General features: G+C 35.3%; 1 protein-coding gene across 1 annotated transcript; it reads left to right on the top strand.

Moving 5' to 3' along the window:
* The first annotated feature begins 94 nt into the window (after positions 1–94).
* On the top strand, positions 95–24672 carry LOC117315059. Its single transcript, XM_033869199.1, has 8 exons — positions 95–481; positions 2916–2949; positions 3258–3343; positions 3671–3799; positions 4718–4796; positions 6538–6648; positions 8843–9047; positions 9838–24672. The coding sequence occupies exons 1-8, from the start codon at positions 228–230 to the stop codon at positions 14586–14588; spliced, it is 5649 nt and encodes a 1882-aa protein (XP_033725090.1). The 5' UTR covers positions 95–227; the 3' UTR covers positions 14589–24672.
* The last annotated feature ends 444 nt before the right edge of the window (positions 24673–25116 follow it).

Genomic DNA, 25116 nt, shown 5'->3' with positions numbered 1-25116 from the left:
CTATAATAATTCAAATACTCTCTATCCATCGAACTTAAATGCGAATAATTCTGAAATAAATATTTGTTAGCTGCTTGTTTTGAAATTTTACGACAGTCAAAACATACGTCAAATGACGCATGCGTAATTGGATTATGTTTGTGTATTTTTCAGAAATATTTTGACGAACATGGCGCCATGTGCTTTGTTAATGTTTATATCACCTGGATTTTTTTCTCGAAACTAGTATGAATCAACATTTTATAGTTTCAGAAAATGTAAGATTTGATCTAGCGAACAACAATAAGGGAGAATCGCTTAAAAATGCCAGGATCGGGCACCTGGCTGTTCTGCCAAGCGATGTCAATCAAACTCGTGCCAATGTTTACATCTCAGAAAATGACAGATCGGAACTGATAAACGGAGACACTCGATGTGGAAGGGAGACTCAGCCCAAAGGTCGATATAGTAATATCGAGGAAGGACTGGAGTCTTCCGTAAGGTATGTCGGAATATGAACATTGATCCAAAATTGCAGGAAAAGGTGTTGTTTATAAAATTGATATTTCAATATTCTCAAAATTTACATCACATAATTGATAAAACAATATTATTTAGGTAGAAAATAAACATTGCTCTACTCGTTAATATTACAATTTATTTAGTTGTGGTTGTTGTCGTGTGTATGTTTAAGTGTTTTGATCCCTAGATCAGTTATAATTTATCAAAACATTGGCGTGACCCCATGTCCTCATAGGAGAATCTGGGTCATGGGGTCATGATCTGGACTCACACCATGAGGTAATGCATATAGCCCCAAGGTATAGTAGGTTTAATAAGAAACCTGTCATTCAGTGTTTTTTTCAATTAAAGCACAATACAGTGAGTCATATAAGATTTTAAAGAATAGTTATCTTATTGTTAAATTGTTAAAGAATCTGTACATGTTTAAATTGTTTTAGAGAAATGGTACTTCTATTTTTTTACAAGAATATTCAGTCACTTGTATCTGGTGATTAACAATCAGAGTTAAAATTATCCTCGGTATGTATGTATTATTCACAGAAATAAAAATCGAGGATAATTTCAACTCTGGTTGTTAATTATATATATAAAATTACCAGACACAAGTTGACTATATGGAATATTTAACTACAGAACACATCTATATATATATAATGAACATGACATTTATTTTCAAAGTGAAATGTAATAGACTCTATTATATATTGGCACTAAATTTGAAAACTTGCCTATATGTTCACCTTTCAAAGATGGGAAATATAAAGTGTTTATTGTATCAAGCTTATAGACCGGACCTATTCATATACAAAACTGTAAAGGAAAAGGTCTGTGTGTTATAATGTTGCTTCTGATTCAGGTGATTTTCTTGTCTATAATTGTATATATATAGGTAACTGAGTGTAATGTTATTAAGACCGGGACCTTTCCAAATGAGTTTTATAGCCTTATTTTTTGCCTAAATGAACTAAAATAAATCCCAATTGTTTAAAACGTACGTATACCTTGAAAAACAAAAAATATAACACCATAAAACTTGCCTCTGTTGAATAAGAATTTCAATGAAGCGATCGCAAATTAACTGTGAATTACCAAAAATGAAATTCATATTAAGGGAAAAAAACAAGGGACTGGGACAGAATTGGTAATTAATCATGTAACTCATAAAAGCAGTTGAATACATGTAAATTCCAATCACTTTAATTATAATTTGCATGTCTTTTTTCCAAAATTGTCGAATTGAATTTTCCTTAATTTTAAAATGTGCACAGAAAACACTTGGCTTCACATTTATACTGGCATGTGTTATATACCGGTAATTAAATATCATTCATGATTAGTGGGTAGATCTAGAACATGCACATGCTTCCTTGGACCAAGGAGCTCGAGGTAAAGCCATGGCCATGGAATTATCACAATGGAGACTAAGATTTAATTCTCTTTTTCGGCACTGGACAGGAATACATATATGTTTTCTGTAGGTCTCACACAAGTAATTATTTCAGTGTATCTTAATACCAGTGACTCCATCCCCGCAATCCCTCTTTTGAAGTTCAAATGATGTGAAATATATATATATTAACTTAAAGTTTGGTGATTTTTTTACCTGAAAATCAAAAATAATGTTATAGGTTTAGCATATATATATAAGAGCACACCAGTACATGGAGGAGATGTACGTGTACAGTAACACTTGGGGAATTCCAGCCTTTTTACACCTTGAATTGTACGTCATTCTATTTTCACTTGGAATGTATATTTTTAATTTTCCAAATCTAACTACCCTTTTCTTTATTGTTAAAGTACCCAATTCATATGTTATTTACTCAAGAAAACAGCTACAAACCTTAGAATCACATTTTCTTCAGGGACTAATTATAAGGTTCACATGAAACAGAATGCCGATTGGCTGAATTAATATTAGTTGAGGGAGACCTGTATTATTTCAAAGGGGAAATAACTACATTATAATTATAATATAATAACCGAGCAGACAAAGAGTTAATAACTGTTAATAATTATCTTGTTTGGCTGGCCATAGTCAGGGAGAAGTCCTTATTCTATTATAGTCCGGTGGTAGCTATATATATATAGTATTATATGTTATATATGTGTGGTTATGGAGTTTAATACCCTATTATATATATAATTAGGGAAACTGCAGGGACATTCCTCTCTGTCCAGTTAATTAAAATAAGAGAATTTTATGGTTTGGATAAAAGCAGATGTAAGATTTCCCTATATTTTAATATTCTGAAAATTTCAACTAGGTTTTTAGCCAAACAACCAGCTGGGTTAAAACACTGTTTTAGGTCTAGGTCTAGATCTGTTCTTCATGCATATTCTGAGATAGTCAGGAAAGTGCTTTGTATTACTGTCAATTGTACACTTATTTCTTGTTTCCATTATTTTAGCAATGAAGCTAAAGACAGAATTAACAGGATTGTGGTAAGTTTGAGTTTATAATGTTAGTAATTTGTTATAAATTACTAATAATTAAAAGTTAGAGTTCGCTTAAAACATATGCATTGTCATATGCATCCTGGTGATCATGTAGTGATTCCAGCCCTCTGGGCAGCTTGTATATTGTGAAATCAAACATATTTGTCCTCTATTTTGTACTACAATCTGACATCTGGACAGTCAGATTGGAGACCTGTATATATTTTGATTCTTTATCGCTAGGCTAAAAATAAAAGTTGAATGTATGGAGAAATTATATCCAGGATATATATATGTATGTATTGTGATTGTAGGGAGATGTAAAAAGCCTGTCAGATGTGGAGAAACTGCTACTGTATCTACGACTACCAACAGGGGACACCAGCAAAGATCTCAGACAGTATGTACAATAATTCTCATTCCGGGATTTTTTCTCTCATTTGTGATGGCCGCTTTTTATATCATTTTGGAAAGAAATTTGATGAATTCATTTGGGAGGAAAATTTTCAGAAGTAAATTAAACATCAGAGGGAATTCAGCTTTTAGCAGCTGTGCATGTCCGGAGTCCGGAGGACCCAGGTTTGAGTGACAGTCTGGTTATTGCATTTTTCCTGTCCTGTTACAGACTATAAAATTTGAAATCTCAGTTGATTTTATGAATTTTACCGTTTTAATCCAAATTAAATATAAAACAAGAATTTACATTGCATATATTTTGCATACCCAGGACCCCAACATCATGTCTGCAGACATCAAATAGAACAGAACAGGCACAAGCGTACACATGGATAAGGTCACATCTAGAGGAGGACGTAGAGATCTGTCTTCCGAAACAGGAAGTGTACGATGATTACAGGTAAATCATACAGGTGTTGTGATGTAGAGATCTGTCTCCCTAAACAGGAAGTGTACCATGATTACAGGTAAATTATACAGGTGTTGTGATGTAGAGATCTGTCTCCCTAAACAGGAAGTGTACGATGATTACAGGTAAATTTTACAGCTGTATGATGATTACTGGTAAATTATACAGGTGTTGTACATGTGATGTAGAGATCTATCTCCCTAAACAGGAAGTGTACCATGATTACAGGTAAATTATACAGGTGTTGTGATGTAGAGATCTGTCGCCCTAAACAAGAAGTGTACCATGATTACAGGTAAATTATACAGGTGTTGTGATGTGGAGATCTGTCTCCCTAAACAGGAAGTGTACCACGATTACAGGTAAATTATACAGGTGTTGTGACGTAGATCTGTCTCCCTAAACAGGAAGTGTACAATGATTACAGGTAAATCATACAGGTGTTGTGATGTCGAGATCTGTCTCCCTAAACAGGAAGTGTACAATGATTACAAGCAGCTATTATAAAGATTATTCATTTCTTTGACAAAGGTTACTTACAGAAATAAAAATGCCTGAGTTATCTCCCTTCAGACACAGAATTTGTGATATTGACTTAATCATTATATAAGCTGATCATGACTTATGAATATAATTTGGGAATATTATGAGTCACTATATGGTGAATTGAGATAATTATAGAAAAAACTTTTCTGTGATAGAAACTAGTATTCAGATACGTTTGAAATAACTGATTAATTTACTGAAAGTTAAACCACATTGATATTTAATCAGAGTACAATAAATGTAATGTACTGTCAAACCGAACCATTTGTCCACAAGTTGATTAATCAGAGGCTCAGTATATATGTATATATTTTCTTGTTATCGTGTGATATACATATAAAGTCTTCTGCATTCTCATTTCAGAGTGTATTGTGAGAACCATGGTATCCGTCCGTTGAGTACAGCTGACTTTGGAAAGTTGATGAAATGTGTGTTCCCTAATGTAAAACCCAGACGTCTAGGCCAGCGTGGACAGTCAAGATATCCTTTTATCTCAGACATGTACCTTATTATGAATCATGACACCAATCAAATATCCGGTTTGTCTTGGTTGTGTCCTTGCCTGGGGCACATCACTTTATGCTATTGCTCTGGATATCATTCAACAGGTCTCACATTTGTTGTTCAGTGAATTAATCAACAGCCACTACCAGGAAACCACAAAATGGCTGTTCATTGGGTTATAAACCAAACCAACAAGGAGTTAAGATAAATGTGTAGCAAGTCTTTAACTTGAAAGTGGTTAATGTGTACATAATTTTGGACGAAGTTGAAGTTTTCCCCACCGTCGTCTATAAATATAAATAACCATGGTCATTTTTGTCCCAAGTGTGACAGAGTTGTGAAGCGAGACATAGGTGTTACGTTTCTGTTGCCACCGACATCAATATTTCTGTTAAACACTTATAATTAATTTCTAGCAAAATCCATAAGCTATCATATGGCACCTGTAACATACGTGTATAGATCTATATTTCTACCATAATACCCTGTGTTATTCCACTCTCAAGTCATTGTATAAATGTGCAGACTGTTGGATAAATATATGTTACATGTATATACCACTAGTGGTATATGACCTTCCGTTTTTTGATTGGTCAAGAATTCAAACTTTGACCAAGCTGCAACTTTGACCCAAGCTGCAATTGTTATTGACATCATCAATAATCGAATGACATCACATTACCGGGTCCCGGACGTCACTATATTTGCATATGCGAAATTATACTTGGCCACACTTCTCTTTGATTCCAGCCGATATTATTGTGGTAGAAACATGTCACACGACTCGTGATTGTTGAATATTGAATTTATTTCACACTCGTAAGTTATTTTTTAAAAGTTACAAAAGACACGAGCTAGCTAAAGCTTGTGTCTTTTGTAACTTTTAAAAAATAACAGTAATAATAACAATAATAATGAAGTACATAAGCTATCATAAGGGCACCTGGAATATACCTGTATCTATATTATAACCATCCCAAAGCAGATCCAGAAATTTAACAAAACTTTACTGTTAATTGGACTTAATTAATTATAACTGGGTGAGGATAAAGTTTACAGTTTAGCTCCACATTGATCTAAATTTCTCTCAACTAAGCTGGGGGTTCACTTTAATTTCTCACAAAGTAATTGTGCTATCACAACCAAACCTGGATTATACTTTCATCTATGCATGCTCATCCCTACACACATTTCAGAATTTGGGTTTCACCTACAGTTTAAAGCTAATTTGACTTTGTTAATTAACTGTGCAATGTTATACTTTTCTGATCAGCTGGGGGTTGAGCTTAATTTATCCCTTTCTAAAATTTCGGGTAGTTGCAACAATATATAAATACATTAAATACCACATGTTGACTTAATCTAAATGATATGCAGACCAGACACATACAAGACATATGTTGTGTATTATACATCTGTAGAGGATCTTACAGGCTTGGCTATGTCATATGGAATTTTCTAACACTAGTTCAGTAATTTGATATGCTACAAGTCTTTCATCACAAAACTACTGTCTTACGGTATTTATGAATTAGCCGTATGATATGACAGAACGGGCCAATTAGGTGATAAATGCAATGTTTGTATCTCAAACTTTTGATTAATTTGATGTTATTTCTATTAATAACTATTTCTTGTCCATGAATTTATGGCACAGTTACAATATAAATATAATTTAGACGCTTTTCTCCTTAACACAACTCACATACTGTTATGGCGGCCTGAGGAAGAAGTTGGACATTGAGGCTCCAAACCTTCCAGACCTGGAGATCAGTCCTCACAAACAACAGGTATGTACACTTGAATCCTCATAAACAACAATAATGTACACTTGTATACACAATTAGTCCTCACAAACAACAGGTTTGTACACTTGCATATATATAAAATAAGTCCTCACAAACAGGTAAGTACACTTGAATCCTCATAAACAGTTAATGAGTTATGTATACACAATTAGTCTTCACAAACAATAGGTATATACACTTATTTATACACAGTTAAACCAGTTTTTTTTCCTGCCTTCTAATTCTTGTATCTTTAAGAGGATATATGATATCAAGCACTCTATATTTCCCATTTCCGCATACTTTTAAATGTTGCTGATTTTTAGCCCACCATCATCAGATGGTGGGCTATTCAAATCGCCCTGCGTCCGTGGTCCGTGGTCCGTCCGTCCCTCCATCCCTCCGTCCGTAAACAATTCTTGTTATCGCTATTTCTCAGAAAGTACTGAAGGGATCTTTCTCAAATTTCATATGTAGGTTCCCCTTGGTACCTAGTTATGCATATTGCGTTTTGAGACCAATCGGAAAACAACATGGCCGACAGGCAGCCATCTTGGATTTTGACGATTGAAGTTTGTTATCGCTATTTCTGAGAAAGTACTGAAGGGATCTTTCTGAAATTTCATATGTAGGTTTCCCTTGGTGCCTAGTTATGCATATTGCGTTTTGAGACCAATCTGAAAACAACATGTCCGACAGGCAGCCATCTTGGATTTTGACAATTGAAGTTTGTTATCACTATTTCTGAGAAAGTACTGAATGGATCTTTCTGAAATTTCATATGTAGGTTTCCCTTGGTGCCTAGTTATGCATATTGCGTTTTGAGACCAATCTGAAAACAACATGGCCAACAGGCAGCCATCTTGGATTTTGACAATTGAAGTTTGTTATCACTATTTCTGAGAAAGTATTTAAGGGATCTTTCTGAAATCTCATATGTAAGTTTCCCTTGGTGCCTAGTTATGCATATTGCGTTTTGAGACCAATCTGAAAACAACATGGCCGATAGGCAGCCATCTTGGATTTTGACAATTGAAGTTTGTTATCGCTATTTCTGAGAAAGTACTGAATGGATATTTCTCAAATTTCATATGGAGGTTCCCCTTGGTGCCTCGTTATGCTTATTGCATTTTGAGATCAATTGGAAAACAATATGGCCGACAGACTGCCGTCTTGGATTTTGACAATTGAAGTTTGTTATCTCTATTTGTCAAAGTACTGAATGGATCTTTCTCAAATTTCATAAGTAGGTTCCCCTTGGTCCCTTGTATTGCATTTTTGGACCAGTCTGTCCTGAAAACAACCTGGCAAACAAACAGCCATTATCGTTAAATCTCAAATTTCTTATATAGCTAGGATTCCCTTGTTTGAAAAGTACTGGAGGGATGTCTCAATTTGCACAGATTAGTAAAATGAAGGGAAAAGTAGAGAAAAGATCAATCTGACATGGAACCTATGAAGATCATTCAATGGTGGGCGCCAAGATCCCTCTGGGATCTCTTGTTGTTCTATAAATGACCAAGAAAAGCATTTAAAAGGCATAATAATATTATCATTTTTTCAGGTAAGGAAACATATACAGTAGCTATGTAGCAATTTAATTTTACGCAAAAAAACTGCAAGTTATTGTAAAGTACTTTCTTTTACATATACAGATAATTCACTGTTGTAGAGATAATTACCAATTAATTTTATAAATACATTATTAAATAGACTTTACCTGGGATAAACCATTAAATTATTGAATGTTTATTTTCATTGGAATAAAAATCTCTAAACTACAATTTTGGCCTTTAGTTGATCATTTGCCCCATTGAGGAAGATTGTGATTTGTACCCTGGATGAGACATGCTACCCTGCTTTAATTAGCACTCAACCTTACGGGAGTTGACCACTGGTTTGCCTTTTGTCAGTATAGCATGACCGGGTGGGGTGTCCTGCTGGTTTGGATGTCCTGCTGGGTGTCTTTGGCAGTATGCTTCAGTGAGGTAGCACTGTAAAGTCAGCATTAGTTCTGCTCTATCACAAGGAGACAAACACGAACATACCACAGCCTCCAGAAACACACAGAATTCACCACACACATGCATCTTACACAAAGAGGAAGTCGTCCTTAAATTACTATAGCTGTTGATAGGATGTTACACAACACAAAACCAAACCAAATTGTTTACTAATTCCAATTACTTTGATGTAGGATGCTGGATCGGAGGATGACGAGCTGTACTCTGCGTCCTGCCAGCTGGTGTGTGAGTGGGCCCAGAAACTACTGGAACAGAACTTTCCCAGTGTACGCGAGCTGGCCGAGCACCTGGTCAGCCATCTTTACGTCAACAGCAAGTCTGTGTCCGCTTTTACTGTGGTGGCTGGAATGCAGGACTCGGGAATACAGAACATGAAAGGTGAATAAATTAAAATTGTGAACAGCTTTGAGACAGCTGTGATATAGCAGTATATAAAACTACAAATTATGATAATAATAATTATATAAAAAGTTCAGAGTTTTCTTCACAACTCTGGGAATGGGGACCAGCAAAGCAAAAAAAAGTCGGGAATATAGAAATTATTTATAGTTAAGAATTTTTTTTTTTTTCAATCTACATGTCTTATCACCAGTAAATTAATTATATTATATCAAACATGATGCTTTTCATAAAATATTTGGTAACAGATTTTTGATTTAAAAGAAAAATGTTATGAATTGACAGCAGTTTGTGTTGTATTGACATCATTGTGTGAAAGTTCAAATTCTGTTGAAATTGCAGCCTTCCATTTATTTAGGGAAAGAAGTGTTTGAAGTTCTTGAAAAAATAATATGATTTGATGAAGGGATGATTATATTTTCATTGTTCAGCGAAACGACATCTAATATTAAGCTGATTAAGTGAATAAAAATTAAAAAAAAAACAGTCTAAGAATGTTTTGGTTGATGTCATAATCAAGGGAACAAATGTTTTCTACCAACTCACAAATCATTTGACTGCTGATTTTCCTATTTCTCACATATTATTCAAGGTAAAAGAAAGTTTTCTCATTGCACATCATATACATTATACAATGTATTTTGTGAGGAAGTATTGTAAATCATATGTTTCAGTGTAATGATGTTGGATGTTGGAAGAAAGGATTAACTGTTGTTTAAGTTGCCAATACTTTATTAACCATATTAATTATGTGTGGTTTTAATTTCAGTGTCGTCCATGTTTTCCAACACCACGGGAGGGGACAGACATAGAGAGACTCAGTTACAACTCCAGAGAAAGCTTCACGAACGGGAACAACTTCGGGAACACAAGAAAAAACTTCAGATACAAAAAGAGGAAAATGAACAGAAAGCAAAAGAAGCACAGGATCGCATGACACCGTCACTTACCTCCCCTACATTGTTACGTGCTCTTACTTCTCCTGCCAGGAGAATCTTCGATAAGAAAGACGAAGATCCGGGTTTGGCACGCTCTAAGTCTGTTTTGAGTGGGAACACAGGAAAGAACAAACAAACTGAATCTGTGAGGAGTAAGTCATCTCTGTTTAAGGAGAAAATTAACCAGAAACAAGCAAAGCCTTGTCAGGACATGGAGGTCGATGTGTCAAGGTCACCACCCAAATGTCAAGGTCACAATCAACTGGGTATGGAAGCTATGGATACAGGAAATGATGCAGATGTTCAAAGTCATCTAACTGGTCCAAATCTTGTAAAAGAAAAAGAACAAACAGACAAAAAGAAGTCAAAAGTGAAATCATTGCCAAATGATTCTGGAAATCAATGTGAAACTGGGAGGGATGATTGGAATGTTACTTTGATGGAGAGAGTGATGGAATCAGTTCAACAAGTAAGAGATAGCTGGCACATTGGACCTGAATCCTCTGGGCGGCCATTCCACACAATAATGAAACCGTCTGCTGTGTCTCAACATCGAGCACATCAGCCTGAAAGTAAAGTACAGATGATGAAGGTGGTGGACAGAGATGAGGAATCAAGGGAGATAAGTCTGTCACCAGACATCGTAGAAGATACAGTCACAGAACAAAGTCTGATAGACAATTCACAAGAAATGGTGCCCAACTTTGATGCCATGGAAAGTTTGGAAATTATGAGGAAATCTGACGAGTGTCTTCATTTGTCTGTCTCTTCTGTTTCATCGTCATCGTCTGTGTCTTCATCAGTTTCCAGAAGTGCATTTGTGCCTTTTTCACAAATGGGTACCCGTAAAGAAAATGACATTCTCTCAATGCGAATTCCGTCCTCCACATCCAGTCATAGTTCAGTTGTGACCGAATCTGATGTTCCTCCTAAAACAAGTGTCTCAGTCAGTCATTCCCTCTCATCAGGAACTGTACAGTCATCCAGTATAACACAAATTCCGTCCATTCCTTCCCACAAATCTCAAAACTTTGCCTCAGTAGATGCCGTTGTGAAACCTCCTGGAAGTTTAAGCTTAAACTTGAATTCTCCAGGGAGCGTCAATGTGTCGTATCCAACTTGTACGACAGTCGGACTTCTAGGTGCTATGTCTACGACGTCTGACATTCCAACATCACAAGCATTACCACAAACATCGCCATCAACACCAAAAAAGACCAAGTCACGATTTACTCCAATCCGTCCCAAGGCTTCTCCTTCTAAGACTGTCTCAAATATACTCAAGGAAAAAAGTAACGAGAGTTCAATATACAACAAGTCCAAACCGGTAGCAACGCTTCTCAAAGAGAAACGTGCCCGAGAAGCTGAGGTGTTGGCTCAGACTCAGCTGACTGGCGGGACAACTGTCTCACCAGGAGGAATCAACCAATCAGGTTCAGGCGTTCAGATCCAAAACATTCAGAACATCACCGCATCTACTTTACCAAAATCATTAGAGCTGAATAAACCTGGAGAATTTTTCATCATATTGAATCCCACCCTGCCAGCTACCCCGGTCAGTAAGATGTCTGTGGTTAGTCCTGTTTCTACAGTAACACAGTCATTTATGTCAAATTCTGGTACCATGACAACCAGCTCCAAAGGAAAACCAGAAATTAGCAAAGGTCAAAGGTCAGTAAATCCAAGTCGTAGTCGTACAAACTCTTCATCTGAGTCTGAAATTGAAAGTATCTTTCCCATGGGGAAAGAAAGTGTGAGCATTGTATCCGATTCAGCAGAGGAAAGTTTCACTGATTTCAATATGGATGAAACTCCTTCAAAATTGGTGAAAATTGACTGTGACCAAGGTGTTTCGTCACGGCCGGGTAGTCGTTGTTCTGTTGACAGAGAAACACCATCATTTGGACGGAAACGGAAATTCTACACATGTGGAAATGTTTCTTATCATAAAAGAATCAATTCTACTGATGATACGGATGATGAAGTGGTTATCATTGAGCAAAAAGACTCTGGTAATTCAAGACGGGCCAAGTCTTGTTCACTGGAGCAGCAAGAGAAAGATGAGATGATGTCCCCGATCCACAAAGAAAACCTTAACCACACGATTGACAGTCTACATTGTCCCGATATTTCAATTCTTGAAATTGATGCCTTGTCAGATAGTGGTTTGGATTCTGAGCAGCTTCAACTTTTGTCCGACTCAAACACCACAAAATCTGTAACACAGACACAATCGGCGGCTGTAGGTGTTAACACACTACTGCTACGACAACGAGAATTTCTGAAACAGAAGGAGATGCTTGATGAACGGATGAAGTCGTTTTGGAGCAAAGAGAGTAAAGTAAACAATTTTAACAATTCTGATGTGGTCAACATGGAAGTTCATAGTGAACTACCTCAGGACGTTGCTGATTTTATAACTGATGCTCTCACTGGCATAGCTAATACTAACATTAATGAGGACACCAATAGAATGGGGAGTGTAGAAATGGAGACTCAACATTCCAGGGTACGGAGTCAGGATCGGAAGGGAAATGGAGGCACCAGTACCGTTACAAGTCGGAATTTCCTACAGCCTACAGCTTCTTCACCTTTGACGGCTGTGTCGGTCAAAACACAGAGAAAAAGGGATTCTGTCCAAGACACAAGTCAGGAAAAAGCACAGGAGGCTTCTACAAAGACTTCTACAATAACTAATTTTGTGAGCCCACAAAGGCCGGTCCGTCGACAGAGGACACCATCCATTGAACGACTTTTAGGGCCAACGGTCACCTCAGACCGTCATGTCCAACTACAATCTCCTCTGGATAGGGGTTTGACCTCTCACAATGAGAGAGGAAATCAGTATTTAACTGAGCAAGGTAAAGCTACCACACCAACAAGCTTTGCTAGCCCTGTACATCCGGTAATGCAAAGGAAACGAGAAGTATCGGTGGATCGCCTCAGTAACCAGACACCGTTTTCTGATGCTGGTTACGGTAGTATTGGAGCCAGTCCAATCCTGACATCTACTCCAGTGTCAGGTCTTGGAGGTATTTGTGATACAACATTGAATTCCACGTCAAGTGCTGGGCTGCTGATGAGTCGGCCTGATTCCGTACAGAGCTTAGCTAGTGACACTGTAATGCAGAGCCCTGTGCCTCCCTTCTCTCCACGAAATCACACATCAACACCGCTGTCAGTTCGCTCACCATGCTCCACACAAAGCAGCAACCCTGTACAGAGCCCACTGGGAATGGGCCCTCCCACACGCGCATTCATGCCCATTCAAAGTTCCTCTACACAGAAGTTAGAAACCACTGTCACATTGATAAAACCGACTGTTACTATTGCCAGTGGAAATGGAGGTGAGGGAAAGGAGATCCTTAAAGATTTGATCGGGATAGGAAGTATTCAGCCAGAAATTTCTCATCAGACTCGGCCCCCACCTTCCTACAAAGCGGCTGTACAGTCACTCACCTATTTACAAGGTGAGACTACCGAGAATTCCGGGGCGTTCAACCGTCCTCCCAGCGGACCAATGGACTTTCCTATGACCAATATGGTGTCAACGACAAAGCATCAGTCTGTGATTGGCATGATGGGAAGGAATAATGAGGTCCTATCAGATTTAAATATACAGCTGAATCATGGGAATGATTCTGGTCAGCCAGATACAAATATTGCCAGTACATACCCTTGTTCATTCCAACTAGCACTCATGTCACAGAAATCACGAGAAGATGGCAAAGAGGCTGTGACAGGGTCGTCACGGTACAAGTCTGGACAAAAAGGATCTCTGTCATCAGGAACACGGACATTAAGTTCTCAACCATTGGATGGGCAAGGAAGAACTGGCAAGGCTACAGAACCAATGGTGTTAGGAAAATCTCCACTACATATGATGGAGGAACAAAGAAATGATCATTTACCAGAGCAAATGATTCTGGGCCAGACATCTCTACCGCATTCAGATGGATCAGTTAGTGGCGGTCAATACCTGGAAGCAATGGTTTTGGGAAAGTCACCTTCTCAAATATCTAACACAGAGTGCCACAGAAGGGGCCAGTCAGAATCCAGTTCCGTTCAAGTTATGTCCTCAAAGGCTTACAAAAGACCCAGTTCCCAAAAATCTGATCATTCTGGTCGTGACGTATTCAGTCCTGAAATCCACGGAAGAGAATTCATGACTGGAGGCATGATGATACAGAATTCTAAAGAAAAGGACATAGAAAGCATTTTAAACATCCTGAAGGAGCCCAACCAGCATGGAAAACAAGCAGACAAGGGTAAGCATGGAGGAATTGTGAAGAAAGTTCAGACGGTGTTACCTAATGCAAACTACAAGGGAAATGCTCCAAATGTGAACTTAACGAACACTAGACTTTCTGAGAAGCTGCGACCGTATGTCATGGACAAAGTCATGACCTCTGTTATGGACGACGTTGAGTTCTCTGCGCGACGGAACTTGATGCCCGATCTTATGGAGGAACCAAGCACGACAGAAATCAATGAAGAGGAACTGATGTCGACCCTGGAAGATCTGAGATCTGTTGATGAAAAATATTTCGTCCAAGATGATTTCAACTCAAAAAGGCTTTAGTATTGTTTTGTGAGGGTTAAGACAGTTACCTAAAAAAGGTTTATACAGTGTACTAATATGGTGGTGTGTCAAAGGGGCTTAATATATATATAAATAGTCAACACAGTAACAACAGACGTTACTGGTGAGAGATATACATATGACACTGATGGTTTTACATCAGATTTTTGTCATTGAATGAATTTGTCATCATAAAGTGTAAAATTAAGGTGATTATAAGGACCTGGATTTTCAGTTTTTGCTGATCAAATAATTTTAAAAGTATTTTACATTATAATGACCCAAATTTTCAGATTTTGCTGATCAAATGATTTTAAAAGTATTTTTAATTATAATGACCCAAATTTTTCAGTTTTTACTGATCAAATGGTTTTACATGGTATTCAGTACCATAGATTAAGATTGTGTCAGTAGTATTTTCTGTGTGTACATTTTAGAATGTTATTTTCAATCTTAATCTTTATAACAGAAGAACAAACAGCATTGTCTGTGACATGTTTAGTATTGCAGGTTTTGAGGGTTTTTTTATCGTTTTATGACAATGGTGACAATTTATAGATAGATTCATAGAAATATGCTGGTAATTTTTTTTTGTATTTTTAGCATAATGTAAAATTTATCTGTTTTATAATATAATAGTTTTAAATTGGTGGGATTTTAACTTATTTATGAGTCATGATAATCATGTAGGTATTTATTGCTGACCGAAGCATATTTTATCTGGTTGATTTTCAGATTTAGAGTTTGTTTGAAAAACATCTTTTTTAAGATATAATGGCCATGGAATGTCATTGAGAAATATTTCTCCCATGAAGATCTTAAGATTCCCTAACATTGTACCCAGATGGTATTATAACATGCTGCTGAGCTGTCATCAATTTATAGAGTCAGCATGCTTATTATTTAAGCAAATATATACAAAATGATTGGAGGGATGTCATTATAGGGACAGATAATATGTAAAAAAGAATGTGTACAATGTGCCTGATCTACTGACTGGATGTGGCACCTACAGTTTGGATCAAACTAAATTTGGTGGCCGAAGTGTTTTGTGTTTGGTGTTGAATATAAACAACATATTAATTATATAACCTGTTATGTGGGAATCACTGGGGGTTGATTGACATATTACACCACAGGAACTAGCCTTCTCTGTCAATACACTCAATATTATAATGATTATGTATTAATTTCTTTGCATTTATCACCCTTCAATAGCCAGGGTAATTTTGAGGCAGTTGTAGTAGTTGGTGACTAATTAGGGTAAAATGTCTTGCCCAAGGACACAACAACGCTAGCACAGACTTTCCGAGAAACACAAACCGACACGGGTATGGAACGTCAAACCACACACCTCAGATCTTTACCTGAGATTACGTGACCGGCGTTCTAACCGACTGAGCTATCGCAGCCCCCTCACCTGAGACTGCGTGACCGACGTTCTAACTGACTGAGCTATTAAGCCCCCTCACCTGAGACTGTGTGACCGGCGTTCTAACCGACTGAGCTATCGCAGCCCCCTCACCTGAGACTGCGTGACTGGCGTTCTAACCGACTGAGCTATCACAGCCCCCTCACCCTAGATTACGTGACCGGCATTCTAACCGACTGAGCTATCGCAGCCCCCTCACCTGAGACTGCGTGACCGGCGTTCTAACCGACTGAGCTATCACAGCCCCCTCACCTGAGGTTACGTGACCGCCGTTCTAACCGACTGAGCTATCGCAGCCCCCTCACCTGAGACTGCGTGACCGGCGTTCTAACCGACTGAGCTATCACAGCCCCCTCACCTGAGACTACGTGACCGGCGTTCTAACCGACTGAGCTATCGCAGCCCCCTCACCTTAGACTGCGTGACCGGCGTTCTAACCGACTGAGCTATCGCAGCCCTCTCACCTGAGACTACATGACCGGCATTCTCATTAATTTGTATTGAATGTATTGACAGGCCTGGCTAGAACCTGTGATTAGACATGGGTCATTTTGATATACAGCATTTTTCCGCTTTTGGCATTTATTATCATTAGAACTAAATTTATCACAAAACTCAGTTCATCTTTCATGGTAATAGAGTGAGATGCAAGTCGGACAAATCATAGGTATCCATAATTCATGTAGTGGTATTTATTTTACATAAAGCTGTGATTGCCAGGTTTAATTATCATGTGGACAGTTATTTATTAAAGGCATGGAAGGAAATACAAAAACGTGTAACACAAGTGTATTTGTACTAAAAGGTCATCTTGCGACATTTATATGTTTGTGAATGCCATTGTAATCTATATATGAAATAGGTGCTTCAATGTTTAACATTGCAACTTAAGGCATTTTTTTACAAATAATTTATTAAAACATTTTAATGCTGCCTTATGCTATTTAAACATTTTTAATACTCAAAATATTCACCCCTAAACAGCTTTGAACAACAAGAATATATTTGTGTATTTTTCATCATGTAACGGATTATTTAAGTTAAAATGTATTTCAGATCTCTCGTCACCAATATTAATGCTATTTTATCTTTGAACTGTCTAGTCGCATGTTTTTTGACTAAGCTAGAGGTAAGTCGTATCCTTTAAGTTCATCAATGTAAAAATATAAATTTAATTTCACTCACTGTTACAACAATTGCAGACAAGTTTTCTACCATACTTAGTAATCACACTTGTTGGCCAAGGTGGAAGTGTAATGACAGGATCTTAATGTGGGAGTAAACCGGAGCACACAGAGAAAGCCTGTGTGATATGGTGGATAACCCAAAAATCCTTTCACCAATATACATGGGATGTTAAGGTTAAAGGTAGTGCGCCAACCAACCACCCAGTTAAGTTCCTAGAGTACAGAGATTAAATTAGATTGTAGTCCCAATCGTGACTCCTGACCTCAATAAGAAATCTATGGTTCTAACTTGCTATACTAATCCAATAGCATTTTTACCAGAGCAAAATAAAAATATATTTGACAGGATGAATTGGTTAATATACTGATTATATTAGACATTTTATCTGTACTGAAAATCATTTCAATTATTTCTTGCTTGTAACATTCAAATTTGATTTTTTTTTTTTCAATTTTTTTTTTTTTAATATCTACGATTCTAGATACAAGTGTTGAGATGTGTAATATCAACTTTTCCTGATCTGCTCTTTTTCTTCGATAGATATATTAGATGGTGTCTTGTTTGAAATTTTCACATCAACGAATTAAGCCAGTATGGAGTACCATGTATAAATCTGAGGATGATGTGAACAATTTCTCATTAATTATTTATTTAACATGACTCATGAACATCGCATTCCATGAGAAATTTTATATATTTGTTCGCTTACTTATTTATATAATACATTTTAATTCATTTGCTCATTAAAACTTCACTTCATTTCCAGAATTCTGAAACATAAATGCTCACAATACATATCGCCATTTTCCTGGGTTAATGTCTGTATCATGACACATTCGATAGAACAAACATAGAGTAATTCAGATTTAAAATGGTTTTATAAACTTATGGTATTTAACAAAACAATTTATTTCAATCATTGTTGTGAGTGTGTGAGGGGTCTTACTGTTTGAGGAAACCAGAGTCCCAGGGAAAGCAATGTGGTTGTGTAGGTGACCCATACCTTGTCATGTCTGATACAGGAATGGAAACGTAGTCACCTTGGTGAAAGGGGAATGTGTCGCCACTGCTCCACCTGGTGTTGTGAATTTGAATCACTCTTTGGTTAGACTCGTGTTCTTTTCATCAGTAATGACCAAAGACATTGCTTCAAATATTTTTTAGAAGGAAAGTTTAAAACTTTTTTTAAAAAAGTAGTTTATTTCAATCTTTGAAATATTACTGTTGAATGATGGAACTTGACAAAAACTGTATGAAATACATCTTTCTAAACAGAAATGAGCATTGTAGTAAAATAATGGTATAGAATATTGTAAAAGATTATAATATCTCTATGATTTCACTCCTTTGCTGTGGTTTCGACTAAGATAAACAATAATAATAGAATTATGTCTGAAAGAAAATGTTATAAGGTAAATAACAATGTGACCAGTATTTCTTTTTCTGAGCGGATTCTGCATCTGACTTCTGAATGATTTCCTAGATTAAAATGTTCTGTATATACATATGTATATATCTATAACTGTCTTATATTATTATCAAGTACTCTGTAGCATTTAACTCTATAGATATACATTTTAATCAGTCAGGTGTAAAATTGATGCAGTAAACAATACCATACCTTGTGTATATAAATTGACATTCAGTTACAATCTAATATTGTAACTTACATTAAGGAGGAAAAAAAATGAAAAATTTATGTCACAACAGAACAATCTTAATTAAATAGTAATAGGTACTCAAAATTGTTAAACAAATTAATAATTTATTTTTATTATGTTAAGGAGCTTAGATTAATTTCCTTATGACAGAGTTATCGAACAACTCCACAGTTACATATACATGACTTTCAAATTTGATTTTCGTGGAGGGATGAAATATTTTTTCACCTTAAACTACGGTAGGAAAGCTTCTTTGTGTTATGAAAATGGTAGAGTGAAGCTTGTGTATCTAGTTGATGGCGAATTTGTATATATCTGGGGTATATTTACAACAGAAATTGTATTTTCGTAAAAATAGAAATGTGTTGAAGTGTATGTAGATGTTTCAAGCAGTGCTTTTATAAACTGTATCCTGTATGATAAGTGCTATTTAATGTCCTAAATTACTACTTGTGCATACAACAACACCTGTATTAACAACTTCAGAGGTATTAAATTTCAGACAACACCACATTGTCTAAATTTTAAAATAAATCATTAACAACTTGTTTGGTATTAAATAAACGGGAAAATGAGTTCAGAAATTTGTGTCTTTGAACACAGGTATAAAACATACATTCATATGGATTATAATTCCCAGTACATGAAAATTATTTGTACTTTTCTCGTTAATTCAATGACTACAACTTAGCAAAGTCAACTCCCCTGCAAATATTACCAACTACAGTCAAACCTGCTTTAGTGACTGCCTGAAGCGACTCCCTTTCATATGTGACCGTGTTTTTCACTTCTAATGTTAATTATATACTAGTTTACTGAACCTGGATTAAGAGACCACCTGTCAAATTTTATAATATTTTTCCCTCCAAATGCTATTTATATACTAGTTTCCTGAACATTGAATAAGAGAACACCTGTCATTTGTGACCTTTGAACCTGGATTAAGAGAACACCTGTCATTTGTGACCTTTGAACCTGGATTAAGAGACTACCTGTCATTTGTGACCTTTTTATTACCTCCCTTGGAAGGTCAGTTAGATAGGTTTTACAGTATATACAGTATTTAAACATTAAAGTTTTCGAAGTGACAATGCTTAATTACTAGTTATCATATCCAAATGGATGACTACAGGTTTTGTTGTATGTAAGGTGTCTCCTTCAAAAGGATTCCATATGAATAACATTGTATGAATTTTATATGCAAATTTTTTTGTACATATACATTGTTTAATCCATTGACAGTGAATTGTCCGACACAATGAGGATGGTGTGTGACTTGTACATACATTCTCACTTACTCTCAGTAAGGGTAAATCTTCCAGAGTATCCTTTATGTTCTCATGTTTAAAAGAAATCTTGTTGTATTGGTTTCATTTGATCCAGAAAGAAATCCTAACTAGATCAGATGTGTTTTTTTGTATAAACAGTTGTGAAAAGTAAGTGTTTTTATCTTTGTGTTCAGAAATTTCATGACATTTTGAGAATGTACATGTATACCAGGCAATGCCAAGGAATTTAAATTTTAGTTCGAAGAATTTTTACACTACAGGTACTAATACTTCGGTACATGATGTATTTGATTTTGTACAATAGTGACGGTCTAGATTTTGAAAGGACAATTCCATTTCCATACCTTTGAGAGGGTTACTTTGTACAATTGTATATACATGGTGATCTCAGTTTCATCTGAGTTCTAAGGCTGTGTGATGATTTTTTTTAAGCTTAGAAATTTTATTGTTTACTTACTTGACATTACAGTACATACATATGTACCTGTTGTGTTTGACAGGAAAATTTTAGAATTAAAATCGATGGACAACATGTGATGAAGAAGGTATTCCTTCTAGAGTATCACTTTGTGTTATTTCTACCAGAAATTTACAGCTTGTGCTGGATTAAATGTGGAAAATTTAGGAATGTTTCCTTAATGATTGGTAAGATTGTATATCATTACTTGTAAGATATGTCTTCATTTTGGGAAAATAACATTCTTTGTAGCCGGGGGAAACAGCCTGTATTTGGTGTTAAAACAGGACAAGAAGTCATTAGAACTACAAAATGAAATATTGGTATATATATATATATGGTTTGAGATTTTGTTATCATAGAATAACATTGAATATTTTTACACTGTAAATACCAGGTGTGTAATATAGATATTGATTATATAAGTATTATGTAGCAGTAAAACCTGATACTGACAACATTTTCATGTCAAATACAAAAAATCTTGACCTGAAATAATCAATGTGAAACTAAATATAAAACATTTGATATAAATGGTTAAAAAGATTTTAGAACAATTATTTAACCATTTAGACCTTGAGCAGAACTTTGTGATATTACATTAAAGAAGAGATAATTCCCATTCCTTCAAATTTGGTGTGCATTAGCTGTAAATGAAACAACAGACACCAATACGGCTTTCGTTTGTTAATTTAACAAAATAGCTAATTTTTAATGGCTTCTGATTGGTCAAAATGTAGATGTTTGATTTTTTTTTCAAATTTTATATGTAGGTGTACATTTACACTAGGAATACTAACGTCTGTTGCTTATTAAACAAAATTAACTTTTAATATTGGTCTTGCGTCAATCCGTGTGTAATATTCAGTAAAAGGATGATTTATTTATAAAATAACCATTTGAATATCGACCCAAATGTGGATCGCTTCTTTCCCACACAATTTAGAGGGCTGAAGTTCTAGTGTCAATTATTGGTAGCACTTATATAAAAATGATAATGAAAAGTCAGAGATATTCAACCTTTTCCTTCGGATATTTATGGGGTTGCCACTAAACTATTTATTAGTTTAACAGAGAATTGTCTGAAATCAAAAAGGATAATGAAATGTCAGAGATATTCGACCTTTTTCCTTCGGACATTTATGGGTTTGCCACTAAACTGTTTATTAGTTTAACAGAGAATTGTCTGAAATAACATTTTGCTGCATCACTTTTTATCATGTAATGTAATATAAAGGCAAAGTTATCATGCTTTTTAATGATTTTTGTGTTGAAATTTCGTATGATTTTTATCACTTTTATTTTTTGTACATATAATTTTGTCATTATCCTTCCTCCTATTATTCTTTATCCGTCCCTTCACTTTGAACTCATATTTATTATTTTTTGATATAATCACTTTCATAATTTAAACCAGTAAGTTATTTCCAAAGTAAAATTGTTGATTCAGTTTGTAATATTTATAAAAATTATTGATACAATGTATTGAGATTTATTGTAGATAATGAAATCGTGCATTTTATTTAATTATTTATTTTACAGCAGAAAGCATTTTCATTGAAGAAAACATCAAATGTTCCAATACTAAAATCACATACTCAAAATTAATTAGATTAGGTGAATAAAGTGTCAGGAGGTTTAAATTTTTATGTTTAAAAAATAAAATACCTAAAGGCAAGAAATAACTTACCTACCGAGTTTTTTTAGCAGAACCCCCAATATTACAGTAAATTTTCTAGCTGAAATCACAATAAATTAAAATAAAGATTTAACAGTAAGTTCATTAAAACGCATAAGGTCTACAATGTTTCCCACAAAAACATTGTCTCGTTTTAATTGATAAAACTATACAATGTGTAATGATGAAATGTACAAAGTTTCTTTTACTACAAATATTATGCAAGAAATATGATTTTGGTATGTTGGAAATTGGTAGGTAATTACTATCGGTATAATAAAATGAGTTGGTAGAAATTAATCCTCAATACCTCATTAATTGTGATTATGAAGCTGATAAAACTATTTAAGGTATTGTTTCAATTAAAATATTCGCCTTAAGAGTTGTTTTCATGAAAACTGGACAGATACTTTTCACATTGTAGACCGTATGATTTTGATTTTTGCATTAAATAAAAATGAATTCAATTCTAAATTTATTACAATGTATACAAACCCACATTGAATGAAAACCTCAGTTATTATGAACATGTCAGAATTTTCAGTTTTTGTTTTATCGTAGTGTAGATTTTAAGTTATAATTTATAGATTTATTTATTCTGCTTCAGTTCCATTTACACTAAGCTTGCCTTACTTTGCCTTTAATTCTATTTTAATCCTCTACCATAGGTTTCCACTCAGTCCATCTTGTACGTACAAACATAACACAAAGTTTGTCAGCAATTTAGCTGCTTCATTCTTTAGGTATTTTCATCAAATTTAACAGTGATAAAGGACCATAATATCTCGGACAAGTTCAAGTTTCAGGGTTCTTAGGTCAAGGTCACTGATACTATTTTTAGTAGGGGCCAGTAGGGACATTTATGCTTGTTGTTCTTGAATATATGGAAAACATCACCATTCATTAACCAGAATGTAAGTTTGAGCATCAGAGTAAAAATTTTGTCTAAATGTTTCTGGTATACAATACCATTCCACACAAGCTGTGACACTTTGTATGGAATCTAGTGTTTCATCTGAAATAGAATCTTTAAAGTTTATTCTTGATTTAATTCATTTGAATAAAATAATAGGTTTTAAATATGATCAGAATGGGTTATAACATAAAAAAAATTACAACATTTAGGAGATTTTTTCTTATGAATGTTGTTTGTGTACATGGTAGTTTGATATTACTCTAAGTATATCGATGCTTGAACTACATAACATATCCACTTAATTTGCCTCATTCCATTTCACAAATTCCATTTTATCAAACAAATAATCCATTTTGATAAGTTAATGTATTTTTCTATAATTAGCATGGCTACAGTGTATCACCAAATCATTTGATCTCATCCGATGTATTTGTCCATATGCAAAGTTAAACTTGGCATGATTCTTTGTTTGTGAAACCTAAAATAAAATATCTAAGCATTAATTGTAACACAAGATGTGGATGATAACATACTAATAACACAATACATGATACAAATTTTTAATGATCCCGGTCATTTTTGTTGAATTTCATATCATTAGCTGATTTGCTTTGTGCCGTTTGAAGTGTAACTTTTAGTTCCCCCTGGTGTATCGTGTTGAAATCGTCCAATGTCTATGTATACTGAACATTATTGGACTTTTTCACATTCAGCAGTAAATTTGTGCCTTGTGTTTTTTATTTATCCTTTATGGGAGGTATGATCAATCTTTAGCCTGTATTTTGATTGATTGCTGGAAACTATTTGTATAGATGTGAAGTTGTGAAATGTTGTTTCATATCAACAATATTTTGCCCATTTTAAAACTTAAGTTCTTTAATAAGAAATATTAGATTTCTTTTTATTACAAACCTAACTATACCCAGTTCTACACAGTATTATGACTGACTGGACATTTGTCCATTGAATTACATTGATAACATGGTCAAGGAATCTTTATATATCTTACCCTGAATACGTGTATCCATATTTCTAATGTTGTGGCATTTCCTTATTTTATTCAAGGGTTGAGACAGAGTGACTTCCCTTTTATAACAATTGTATGACATCACAACAACAATACACCGTTTTGTTGCATTGGTGTTATGTCAATCTCGGATACATTAGATGACAAACATGGTAAGAGAAAATTAACCATTCACCCCCTTTGGTGTGAGAAAAAGGATCTCAACCGTCAAGGTAAGATTCTTAAGCCGTAACTTAGGAATCTTCTCCCTCGGTTTGAGATCCACCTTTCTCACCCCCAAGGGGGTTACAGATTCTACTAATCTAACACAGGGGTTAGACAACAAGGTCGTTGTACCGTTATATAACACAGGGGTTAGACTAAATGTAATGTGCCAGTTATTTTGTACGTGTTCAGGTTGGCAAGTCCTGTGTCTAATAAAGTTAATTAACTAGTACTTCTGTATTTGTTTTATTTTGTTTTTAGGTCATCTGACCCATAGGGCCAGGATGACCTAGTCATCGTGCTCCGTCCGTCGCCATCTGTCAAGCGTAAACTTTTCACATTTCAAACTTCTCAAGTTCTACTGGTGGGATTGAGCTGAAACATGTCTGAAATGATCCCGAGATGTTCCTAACCAAGTGTTGTTGTTTTTTTGGGTCGATTTGAAATCCAAGATGGCGTCTATGGTAATCATCTTGAAAAAACACACTTTAACCTTCTTCTCCAGTTCCACTTGTGCCATTGAGATGAAAATTGGTGAAGATGTTAAGGAAGGGGAGCCAACATTGTGTTATTTTCAGCTTCATAAAAACTTTGACATGGTAGCCATTTGTTTTCTTTAATCGGTTGGACGGTAGTTAATTGTTCATGAAATAAGGATGAATCTTTTGATCATATG

This window comes from Pecten maximus, chromosome 17 (assembly GCF_902652985.1).
Source record: "Pecten maximus chromosome 17, xPecMax1.1, whole genome shotgun sequence".
NCBI lineage: Eukaryota > Metazoa > Mollusca > Bivalvia > Pectinida > Pectinidae > Pecten > Pecten maximus.
This window is presented reverse-complemented; position numbering and strand designations above follow the sequence as displayed.

Excerpts from the sequence above, each read along its gene's own strand:
- LOC117315059 (XM_033869199.1), top strand. The coding sequence starts at position 228 with ATGAATCAACATTTTATAGTTTCAGAAAATGTAAGATTTGATCTAGCG. Across the intron at positions 2,950-3,257 it reads ACAGAATTAACAGGATTGTG|GGAGATGTAAAAAGCCTGTC; the intron begins GTAAGTTTGAGT and ends TTGTGATTGTAG. Across the intron at positions 3,344-3,670 it reads ACCAGCAAAGATCTCAGACA|GACCCCAACATCATGTCTGC; the intron begins GTATGTACAATA and ends TTGCATACCCAG.